Here is a 12,322-nt window from a genome sequence, read left to right on the forward strand (position 1 = left end):
TCTTCCTGGGCAAAGTCAAGTCACCATTGATCTTCCTGGGCAAAGTCAAGTCACCATTGATCTTCCTGGGCAAAGTCAAGTCACCATTGATCTTCCTGGGCAAAGTCAAGTCACCATTGATCTTCCTGGGCAAAGTCAAGTCACCATTGATCTTCCTGGGCAAAGTCAAGTCACCATTGATCTTCCTGGGCAAAGTCAAGTCACCATTGATCTTCCTGGGCAAAGTCAAGTCACCACGGATCTACCAGAGCCTCTCCACGTCTCTGCTGAACTACCAGAGCCTCTCCACGTCTCTAGGCAGGGATACATTGACCAGAAAGGGGGAAATCCCATGCATCCCCCCCCGGCAAATCGCACCCTGCAAATATGGCCATCCATGTGGACAATGAGGATCATGACAGCACAGAAAATAAAACCCATTAGAGGTATAAAGACACATGAATGATGGGGGTTAAGATTTTTTTTTTTTTGCAGTGAATACGTGTTATGATTATCACAGAGTGGAACAAATCTGTTCAATGCAAAGTATTTCTCCTAGTTTTGATGAGAGGTTTGAGATTACTTCCTCTCTTGTGACCCATACGCATTAAAATAAAATCATCTTACTCAGTGGAAATACAGTAGATGCAGTTTTAAATCTTTCTTTTTATGATTTGATGTCAGCTTTATGGTCATTTGCAAATATTATGACACACGCTGTTCTTCTGTCGTTCTATTACAGTGCAGGAAATGGTGAAGACCGTGTCACAAATGAAGAGGAAAAAGAAGGTAATGTGGAAACCAAAGAGGAAGAGTGACAGACGTGGCTGGTGGGCCAGTGTATTTCACATCTATATTCCATATGTGCTGGGGAGACTGTGGTCAGGCAACAAATCGCTGGCAGATCATTTCAGTTTAGAAAAACCGTGTTGTGCATGATTAACATGATTGATCATTTATATTTCTTTTAATTTTTAAAATGTTACTGTATTTTGTATTACTGTATATTGAATCAGTGAGGGTCTTGATACAGCTGAGCCCTCTTGTTTATTAATGTTTTTACAATAGTGCAGAGATTATGAATGTTCAAGAAATTCATAACATTTCTAATAAAACAGAAAACCAAAAGCAAGTGTTATTTTATGATTCTAAGTATGTTATGGGGGCTACCGACCCAACAAAGAAAGAAATAACCATAAAACACCAGAAGATATTAAAAGCAGTATATTTGCTTGAGTTCTGCTTACTGCACATTAAATCATCTTGTAAAGCACTAATTTAAAAGTAAATTGGGGAAGCCTTGTTTTGGCACGAACACATCTTCCACCTGGAGGAGTCTGTCAAATGTGACTTTGAACGTCTGCTGTATTTATGAACTATAACTGTCACAGAGACTGGCTTTATTCATGAAACTCCATTTGAATAAATACACAAATAACATTTTAAGACAACTCATCTGTAGCACAAGGTCCTTCTGAAATTCTTTTGAGAGTCATAGCACTGGTTGAATAAACAGCTCTCCTCTTTTGGAAAAAAAGCTTGTGCTGAATTTAAGGATTTAAAGGAATTTGTGTTTCTGTGTAGCAGAATTATTTTAAAGATTTTGAATCATGTTTTCTGCTTTTGCTGTTACATCTTAAAATGGTACATAATTAGTTTAAACAAGTCGTACAGCATGCAGTATATTTTGAAGTCTAAAATTGCACTTTTGAGGAAAATATGATAGCCAGTCCTGTCCATTTTGTTGTATACGTTGTATATTTAGTGGTTTAAGAAGTGATGACACTGAAAAATGGAAAGCGTCAACTGCACATTTGAAAATGACCGCCCAGTTTCACCCATTCATTTTGTTTTGGAAACACTTTTTTCTCATGGCTAAATGAGGTTTAAGTGGAACTACAGGGCTTTGTTCCTTTTCCCATACGAGTATACACTAGAATTACGCCTTTCACTGGTAATGGGAGATTCAGGGGGTCAAGATTTGGCAGAAGTTTGGTGCATCATTTTCGTACCACAAAGTCACACAAATAGGAAAACTTTCAATTTTCTTTGAGCATTGAGTTTCAGATTTGGGCTGTGTCAGTGGAAAAAATAGATGGGATGCTGCAAGGATGCTGTATTTTTTTTAAAGCCAGCCCCGAAGTTTGCATCACACTGGATTTTTTGGATCACTGCAGAAATGTAGCTCTGTGAACAACAAAATTGTATGATTCTTACATGTTTTTTTCATCACAATAATCTATACAAATGAACACTACCTTTATGAATTTTAAGGCTAAATACTTTTGTTAAGTAAAAGGATGAAGTTAAATAACATCATTACTACTACGTTTCCAACAACTATTTATTTGCAGGAATACATTAAACACAACAATTCTATACTTGAGTAGATAAGTTAACACTTGATGAGCGTGATGACGTTTAATATCCAAGTACAAAATAGGTTAATATTGGACAATTACAATAGAGTATGTAAGAGTAAAAAAATTAAAACATATATAACAAAGAACACATTGATGTGCTTTTTTAATTTTTAGGTATTAAAAAACCTTGCTGAATTTTTTGTAATTAAATAAACAAATAAAATGATTTAAACTTTTTGTAATTTGCTTGACCAAATTGATTTGAATCACCTGATGTTGTAACTACGACTTCTAATATTGCATATAAGAACTTGAAAGATTAGCCTCATTATTTTTTTGCAAAAACTATCCTTCTTCAGTAATGACTATTCAAAACTATAGCTATGCATTCTGATCATATAAATATTATGCTATCACGTCATAAAGTAGTGGCTTGAAAAATGTTGGAAAGAAAAGAGCTGGAAAAATGACAATTTGTTATTGTCTTCTGTTTGACACTGTAAAGCTGCTTTGACACAACCATTATTGTATAAAGCGCTATAGAAATAAAGGTGACTTGACTTTATACAACATCCCTCCTGGGTGCATATTGTTTTATTTTGCACGTAGGCATTAGTGTGCTAAAATCACTACCACTTTACTTTTGGGTTTATAATTTTGCCAAAAAAAAAAAAAAAAGTGCTGTGGCAACTTCAGCCTTGCATTTGGAAAATGTTGACGTTATAACGCTATCATTCTCAAAAATATATTTTATTTAGCCTCTGTTAAATATGTAGATTTAATAAAGTTGACTGAACTCAGTGTCCATCTTGTCTGTTTTATGCACACACCTCAGTCAAGTCATTTAGGGAGGACAGAACGGCACGTTTGAGTGACAGCTTCTATCTTGAGTTTTAAGTCTCAGATAACTGAAAGTTCAAGTGCTCCTGCGAGGTCGCCATGGCAACTGTGCTCTCTCCTGTCACACTATCTTCAAGTGCTTTGGGTCTAGCTGTCACAACCGAATGTCCCTTACACTAATAACATGCTGGATATATCCCTGAATCAGGTAGGACATAAGGGGCAAATTATTCAGGGAATCCCTGCAAATGTATCATGAAGCAAATAATAAAATAAACAGAGGATTTAACTAAGTCTGTTAATCTGGACAAAGGTAATTCATTTGACTTGAATTTAAATATGATTATGATCCGGCTGGATGCATTTCAAAATGTGCTTTATGATCCATTTTTTCCCCATTCATAACATGTTCAAATTCATGGAATGTCAAAATGCCAACTAAAAATTTCAAAATAAAGTTTCTTCAATAGTTATTTGACATTATACTGTAACTTTACAATAACATTTGAAAGTTAGATAAGATTCTTAGAAATTTTTGAAAGAAGTCTCCCACCAAGTCTGTATAGTTTGATCAATAATACAGTAAAAATAGTAATATTTCGAAATATTATAATTCAAAATAACTCAACATTTCAACATATTTTAAAATCTTAATGTCTGTGACGGAAAGCTAAATTTTCAGCAGCCATTACAGTTTCTAATTTGATTATTTGGTTCTTAAGAAAGCATTCTAATTAAAGTCAAAAACAGTTGTGCTACCTAATAGTTTTGTGAAATCTGATCAATATTTTTGAAGAACAGTGTTTATTTGAAAAAAATAAAAGTGGAATTCTAAATGTCTTCAATGTAACTTTTATCCTTGCTGAATAAAAGTATTTATAATAATTACAACAAAAAAAACCCCTCTTGAACAGTAGTTTATGTTGAGCAAAGAACATACTGCACTTATCAAGAGTAATTTGTACCAACCTAATGCAGGATTTGTTTGTTTGGTTATATAAATTGATGATACCTTGCTGTTATCATATAAGCAGAAGTACTTTAAGTATTTATGTTCATTCACTCATCTACAAAACAGTTTATTCTAATGAGTTCTCCTTAAATGTGTTCTTTGATTATATATGCATACGGAGGTGCAAGACTCTCACCTGTAGGAGGAGCTATGGCTCATAACATGTGCTATTACTAGGAGCAGAGAAGATTAGAGATATTTCCATTCTGTCCTTATTTACTGTCCATTTGAGCTCAATATCACAGGGGGGAGAACATTTAGGACAGTTACAGTGCGACTGAATAAAAACACAACATACTTTGAAATATTGTGTTATAAATATAAGTTTTTTAGGGAAGATTGTCAAAAAGGTTTCCTCCTCCTAGTTTGAATGCACATCAAGCAGCATGTATGAGGTTAGATGCAGCAGAGAGGGGAGAGGGAGCAGATAGAGGGAGAGATAAAGAGAGAGAAAGTGAGTGAGTGAGTGTTTGCATGTGTGTGAGAGAGAGGGGGGAGCAAAGAGGAAAAGAAAGAGAGAGCGCAAACACAAGGATAGCAGGCTTGACATATACATATTCGCAGTGAACAAACAGAAATCGCAATGCCAGAGAAAGACAGACGAAGCCAGTGAGAGAAGAAGGTCACCTCTAGAGCAGTGAAGGAACGGTACGTCAGCTTCAAACTGTATATTGTGACCATAAAGTCAGGGCTAAGTTAGGCTTCTTCTCTTCTAGATGTTGAATGCATGAAGCATCTGTTTAAAGTCTTTGCAGTAAAATGTATTTGAATGCATTGCAACTAGATTGTTAATTAAATATATTTGAACCTATAGTCCCTGATGCACACTCCTCTGATAAGTCTTATTTGTCCTTGGCAAATGGTATGCAATGTTGGCACTTCACAGTGGGGACATACCTGAAGACTGAACTTTGTAGGTCTGGAATGTGAAATCAGGAGGTCCTGCTTTAAACAGAAGACGACATTTTGATGCCCCACCACTGAAAGACGACCAGGGAACACACAGCATTACTGAGGGTCACAATGGAGAAACTCTCCGAAAAAGATAAAGGTCTGATCCGGGACAGCTGGGAGAGTCTGGGGAAGAACAAGGTGCCACATGGAATTGTTATGTTCACGAGGTAATATATCAGTCATGCATGCTGGCTAATACTCTTTTGCGTCAAGGAATATTGCTATTTAATTTGGTCCTCATGTTTATTTGGAAAGTTGCAAAAAGAGCTGTGAGGATCAGTATTTCATGAACTGTATTTTTGTAGGACAGATGCATTTGTCAAAAATAATAATTTAATCAAAATTATTATCATAATTCATTTAAAATAAGTAATTATGTATAAAGTAAATACCTGTTTAGATTTTATGCAAATAAAGTAATTGGTACTCAAAAAGGAGTGTCCTTGCATTCCATAACTCAAAGATTGTACTCATCATGAAGGTATAGCAATTTCATAAACAAACTAAATTGTAATCTCTTAAAATCCATTAATAATCTGTCTCCCACTGTCTGTTCCTCTAAGCGCAGCTCAGTAAGAGGCTTGACTTGTTGCTTGGCGACAGGGTGCAGCGAGATCATTTTCATCAGAATCACCTTCTCAGAGGAAAGATGCTACCAAGTATCACTTTCCTGAGTATTCCTCTTCAAACTCGCCATAGAGGATAAAAGTGACTTTCTTTGAAAAAATAAAAATAAAAATAAAAAACCTACTCTTTGTACTCTTCAACATCAAATGATGTATATTACCTAATTTAATTATCCTTCTTGTTAAGGAAATGTGATTATGGCAATTATGGTTGAAGATTCATGTTAGTGTACTGCTTTGTAGTGTTGCCTCATTAAATATGACATTTCTTGTTAGGTTATTTGAGCTGGATCCAGCACTGCTTGCTCTCTTCAACTACAGCACAAACTGTGGCGTTGCACCTGAATGCCTCTCCAGCCCAGAGTTCCTTGAGCACGTCACCAAGGTGAGCCAAGAGGACAAATGTTTAACAATTAGTAAAATGAAGAAGCAGGAACCTACTTTTGGGAAAAATTCTCTGTTCTTATGCAATCTTGTGTCCTTGTGTTCTTGTTCTACATCACTGTCAACTGCCAATGTTCAATTCCATTACTCCAAATTTTTTTAAATAAATAATTTTAATTAAAAAAAATCCATATATATATAAGTACAGAGGATACTGGCAGAAGGTATTCAAGTAAGTTTTAAACTCACTCAAGACAAAACGTTCCCTCTGCACGCTCGCAAATATATGATGGCTTGTGAAAGTAAAGATTTGTTGTTTTTTTCTGGTATAATTTTAATAAAGTTATATAGACATGAAGAAAGCATAATGTCATTTTTTTCGGCATATTTAGAATCTTAATACTGGCAAAGCACAGTTAATATTAAATACATACTCTTTATACACATGTTAGTGGTGAATTAAAAATATAGAAAACAATGGAAAAATATAACAAGTAAATGTTTAATAATTATTGTGCATTAAATTGTGCCTCTATTTAAAAAGTGTTGGGGTGGTAAGTTGAGCAACAAGATCATATCATATCTCAGTTATCAAAAAGATGCATTTTGTGTCCTCGTTTCCATTCGAGTTTATTCAAGGTAGCATGGCAAGACCAGTCTTCATGAGAACGCAAGACTGTTCTTTGTATATTAAGAGCTGAGAAACAGCCTTGGTGTGGTGTTGTTGGTAAAGTAGTTGATGGGCCGGTAACTGAAAAGTGGGTTGCTCACAAAGAGTAAGGGACATATCTAAATGGACATTTTAATCATAATTCCTCACCTACAGCAAAATTGCCTGAAAGCTGCATTTGCTCCCATCATATGTCGAAAGATCATATGTCTCACTGATATGTTTGGTTGTTGTGAGTTGCACCAGAACCACATGGTTCATCTAGGACCAGGGTGTCTGATCCTGCTCCTGGAAGACCCCCTTGCTGCAGAGTTTAGCTCTGACCTATTGAGACTTTCAAGCAGGTGTGTTAAAATAAGATGAAGCTAAACTCTGCAGGAGTAGACCTTCCAGGATTGGACACCCTTGATTTAGGCAAATGAACACTTCTATAATGCTTCTTTCTATTGACTAATTTTGACTCAACGTCTGAGTTTACAGCCATGTAAACTCAGCTCAAGAGAGGTTGTATATCTGTCCAGGTGATGTTAGTGATCGATGCTGCTGTGAGCCATCTTGATGACCTACATTCATTGGAGGACTTCTTGTTGAACCTGGGCAAGAAGCACCAGACAGTTGGGGTGAAGACTCAGTCCTTCACTGTGAGTACACTTTGCCTGGATGGCTTAGTTAAGATGACTGATATCACATATAGCAGCCATAACACTCAAACATCAAAGATGACATTGAGATTGACAGTGATCTTTGGCGAGTGTCACAGTGATTTTTCAGACCATGGTTCATTGATTGGGTTCTTTCACATTCCTTATTCCTTAGTTGGTTGGAGAGTCCCTGCTTTATATGCTTCAGTCCAGCCTGGGTCCGGCTTACACGACACCACTGCGCCAGGCTTGGCTCAACTTGTACAGCATCGTGGTATCAGCCATGACCAGAGGCTGGGCCAAGAATGGTGAACATAAGTCAAATTGAGAAGGAGGTAGATGTGAGATTCACACTGGAACACCCTTGAGGTCACAAACTAACTTCTCAAAAATCCTTTCGAAGAGTGAGGGGCCGGGATATGGGACCACCATTGTGAAAATCAGTTCAGCTGAGTTGTATTTTGGCTTACTGAACGATCCTAACTTTGGTAGCTTGGTTTAACTGTAGACTAAGATTGTAGATGAGGTTGAGGTGGAGCTTATTGCAGGACACAGACAGTTTTTGATTGAAACTTCAAAAGCAAAATGTGCTTTGTATATACAGTAATGACTAAGTACATATAGTAATGACTAAATGTATTTCCTCAAACTATCTTAAATGACTGTCTTGATGTGTTGATGTTTCATGTGAGCGTAAAACAGAGGTTTGACTATGCACATGTGAACTTGGTCAACTCGAAAAAGTTTTATTCTGATGCCTCTCGGAATCAATTTAGATAAAGGCCTTTAAAGCCACTACAATTTTAACCCTAAATGACACAGAATTAATTCTATACTCTTGCCTGTGCTGTGTTAGTTAAAGTTTACTGTAAGTTTAGTGATGTTCAGTAAGTTATCTGAGCATGAACATGATGATAGTGTCCAAATGATAGTGTCAAAGACAATAAGCAATCAATAGCCATGATTTATTTATTTATTTTTTTGAAGCCATCCAAATGTTCATGTGAAATGTTTCGTTTGCCACATTTTTCAACCATTAACAGTATTTCTGGCGATGAAAGTAAATGACGAGAACTGTTACATCTGAAATAGCTTTTGGAATTTTTAGACTGTTAATTTATGAACCTGTGCCATGTCATAAGTTTACATTTCCATTGTATGGGATTACACTCGACGCACTCTACTCCAAGACTTACTTACGAAAGACTTGTGTAGAGTTACTTCACAAAAAGTGACTGTTATATCATAGTGACTAGCTGATTTGTTCACCTATTTACAATAGTCTAAAAATGTTTATGCTTAATGACCCAGTCCAATGGGTGTTAGTGATGAATAAGAATTTTATTTCACGGTGTTTGTAAATTTGTTATTTTTGAAAAATAGTAAATTGCATTCGTTGGCTTATTACAAACTTCTAAGTTAAGAAAATACACACTCTTATCTAAGGTAAGAATATTTGTTGCCATAATTATGAGCTATAGAAAAACGCTAAAAGCGATGATAACCTTTTTGCTGCTATTCAATAGCTTTGTAGAAATGTTGTTCTCTTTATATGAGAGATATTTCTACATTTAAATGGGTCATGCCAAGTCTTTCAAAGTGCGTAGAGCTGTCACAGATATTGAAACTGCTGGTATGTTACACTTTACATGTTAGCTTATATGACAATACCTACTTTAGGTATATAGCCTTTTCGATATATTTAGGTGTATGTGGATTGATTATTTAATTTTATGTATTGCTCAATGGTGCACTATGATAAGTTAAAATTTTTTTCTCTCTCTTTAAGACTGTTCCCTTTTTCTTAATACATATGTGCCATCTAATGGCTTTTTCAATAACATTAAGATGTCTGTCTTTATGGAATGATTAGCTTGTTAGTATTGAAAACCTTTTATGAAGGTGCAATGGTTACAACATTTTCAAGTGAAAGTGTTCCTTTATGATGAGCTATGTTTATTGACCACTGAAGTGTCGTGTGTTGTGTTTGCTTCTGTGCTTTTTCTCTTGATATTCTGTGACTGAATTGTCTCAATGTCTACCTCACTGAAGCAGCTGATATTAAACAGCGATGTTATGACCTGGCTCCCCAGTAACCAAAAAGTTATATTTCAGTTATACTGTACATCCTACTGTATATCCTCTGCCAGTCACCAATCAAAATAGATTCAGGATCAGTCAAGGCTCTATGTAAACATATGTTGGAAGCTTATTTGTAATAAATGACAGAAATAAATAAGATCTTGCTCTCTTGATCTCTTCTGGAAATTAGTGAATCGAGTTTGATGGTGTGAACTATGTGATTGCGGAATAACAATAAATAATTTTTCTTTTTTCATTTGCAGAGGTAAATCTAAATCAGTTCATGTAACTAAGTTCAATTATATTCCATTAATTATATCAGCTCTGTGCAGGGGCGTCACTAGGCCCTTTTTAGGGGGGCTTCAGCCGCGTCGGCAAGCTGCGTCAAGTTTCGGCTCCTCCCATTATCTGAGTCTGATGGGAGTTAGCGCATTTTTCAATCTTCAGTGGCGCCGAGCAGAGCGAACATCAGAGAGTACAAGGTGTGTCGTGAGTGCATTTATTGATAGATTGCTATGATATTACATCTGCATTGGTGCAGTTCTTTGTCATAAATGCATTGCAGTTTACATAATGTAATGTTACTGGACCATTGGGAGCACACGGGACGGCTAGGTTTCTCATCCAATACCAATATGTTTCGCTGCGTTCACCTTCAGCCCTTGTGTGATAGTTGTTTTTCATTCCTACAAAAATGAAGTGATTAACACCCATGAAAACATACTTTAGAAAACGATCATGATTTATTTTATTTATTTACTTTTTAAACTTTAAAACATATTATTTTGTATTTTGGCATTACATTATGCTGCCATGCACAGAAATGATAAAAGACACACATCATTATCTGAAAGCACTAGATGGCCCAGAGAGAGAACATCATTATTATTTTGGAGTTTTTTTGTTTTGTATTAATAAATATAGTTTTGTATTAATTAATAATGAATCAGGAGGAGTGTACATACATATATTAGAGTAAGAGTAAAAGGGATTTGTGAATTTCTTTTAAGTACTTGATTTATAGAAGTGGCAAATTGATAATTCATGTTGTTATTTTTAATAAATAGAAATAAATATAGAACAGATTAATCATATTGCCAATAGACAGTTACATTAATACACGTTTAGCTGGTTAGTTAAATGATTTGAAATTAAATAGATTTTCACGGGGTGACTTGGTGAATAACCAACCGTATTGTTGATTACAAAGGCTAAAAAGCTTAAAAAATAAAATAATTTATATTTCATTGTTGATGGACTTAGTTACCTAGCTTTCCTGGTAGCTTTGTCTGAGAAAATGATTCATAAATCAACCTATCAGTTGACCCTATGTTTACTTTCTTCACTGACAGACAAAAATAAAAAGCCTATATCAGTCAAAGCTCAGCTTTACGAGGGAAAAGACAGAGCAAGATAAAAACCAAGAGAAAAAGAGTGTGATGCTGATGAGGTGAGAAAAAAAACAGCTGCCCGCACATGGCTTTAAAGCTATTGTCATCCAATTTTTTGGCCTTCAAAACATCTTAAAATGCACATATGTAGATCAGAGAAATCAAAATTTTCTCGGGGGAGTATGTCCCCGAATCCCCCTAAATACCTCACATTCGGTACCTCAGTGATTATAAAACTGTGCCATATGCATGTTACTGGATGAATGAATGAAACTAGTTAATAATGAGCATTAGAGCATAAACTAATTTTTTTTTTTTTTTTTTTTTACATCATACCCTCATTGGGGGCTGAGCCCGCCTAAAATGAAAATCCTAGAATCACCCCTGGCTCTGTGTCATGAGGAAACTGTCTCTTGAAGATTATCTTTATATAACACTGGCACACTGGCTTGAAGAAAAAAGAAACAGCATTTGTCTTATGTTATTGTTCACAATGTCCCAGTTCTAATAATCAGGAGGTTATGAAGAAATACTCTTCACGCCTTTGCACTCTCTGATGTGACATTGTCAGAGTGGATAAGATGGAGGAAAACTCCAGAAGCGAGAGCTGCTCACTGGGTTTGTGGATTCAATTACACTGCATTATTGTAAATGTCTTGAAGGTTGACTGTCAAGCCTAGGCACATTCTGCCTCACTTATAAGAAGCAAAAATACTCCTCCGCAAATATTAGTGTCTATCCACCACTGCTATATAAATGTTTTTGTTCTGTTTTTTGGGAATTTATGAGGTTCCTATTTGACATTTATATGATTCCAAATTTACAATTATGAATATTTCTAAGAATAGAAGCCACAAATACTTGTTCTATATCTGCCCCAAAAGCTAAATAAAGTGTCAAATTGAGAGACAGTGAGAGACTGGGAGAGAGACAGAGATAATAATAAAAGGCGCAATAATAATACAAACAATACAGACTAGAGATCATTATTTTTTAGAAAGTCTGCAATGTGTTGGATGCAGGGCATTGGAAGTCACCATGGCAACCAAGACAAGCACAGTGAGAGAATGTGTGGAGTGTTTGTATTTTGAGACTCAGACAGTAGAGAAGAGTTGTTGAGGACAGGAGTGTGCTGGACTGTGACTTTGGGATCTATTTAAGTGTTGAGTTCACATTTCCTTGTCACAGTGTTCTGGCTTACTCAAAATATATAAAACATTATTTGCTTAATAATGACAAATCAACAGTATCTTCACAATATCTGGCCAATTTAAATGCATATTTGGTTACACTTTAGTTTAGGGACCATTTCTCAATTTTAACGTATTAACTACAACTTTTGCCTAAAAAAACAAAAATCCTAATTTTCTGCTTATTAAC

At 35.6% G+C, this 12,322-nt stretch overlaps 1 protein-coding gene across 1 annotated transcript; it reads left to right on the forward strand.

Moving 5' to 3' along the window:
- The first annotated feature begins 4,699 nt into the window (after positions 1-4,699).
- Positions 4,700-9,244, forward strand: LOC132111752 (neuroglobin). The gene is made up of 5 exons (XM_059519343.1): positions 4,700-4,842; positions 5,081-5,315; positions 6,051-6,159; positions 7,350-7,469; positions 7,645-9,244. The coding sequence occupies exons 2-5, from the start codon at positions 5,218-5,220 to the stop codon at positions 7,795-7,797; spliced, it is 480 nt and encodes a 159-aa protein (XP_059375326.1). The 5' UTR covers positions 4,700-4,842; positions 5,081-5,217; the 3' UTR covers positions 7,798-9,244.
- Positions 9,245-12,322: the final 3,078 nt, after the last annotated feature.

This window comes from Carassius carassius, chromosome 31 (assembly GCF_963082965.1).
Source record: "Carassius carassius chromosome 31, fCarCar2.1, whole genome shotgun sequence".
In the NCBI taxonomy this organism is placed as follows: Eukaryota; Metazoa; Chordata; class Actinopteri; order Cypriniformes; family Cyprinidae; genus Carassius; species Carassius carassius.

Coding starts and splice junctions, on each gene's coding strand:
- LOC132111752 (XM_059519343.1), top strand. CDS start 5,218: ATGGAGAAACTCTCCGAAAAAGATAAAGGTCTGATCCGGGACAGCTGG. Junction 6,160..7,349: donor TCCTTGAGCACGTCACCAAG/GTGAGCCAAGAG, acceptor ATATCTGTCCAG/GTGATGTTAGTGATCGATGC. Junction 7,470..7,644: donor TGAAGACTCAGTCCTTCACT/GTGAGTACACTT, acceptor CTTATTCCTTAG/TTGGTTGGAGAGTCCCTGCT.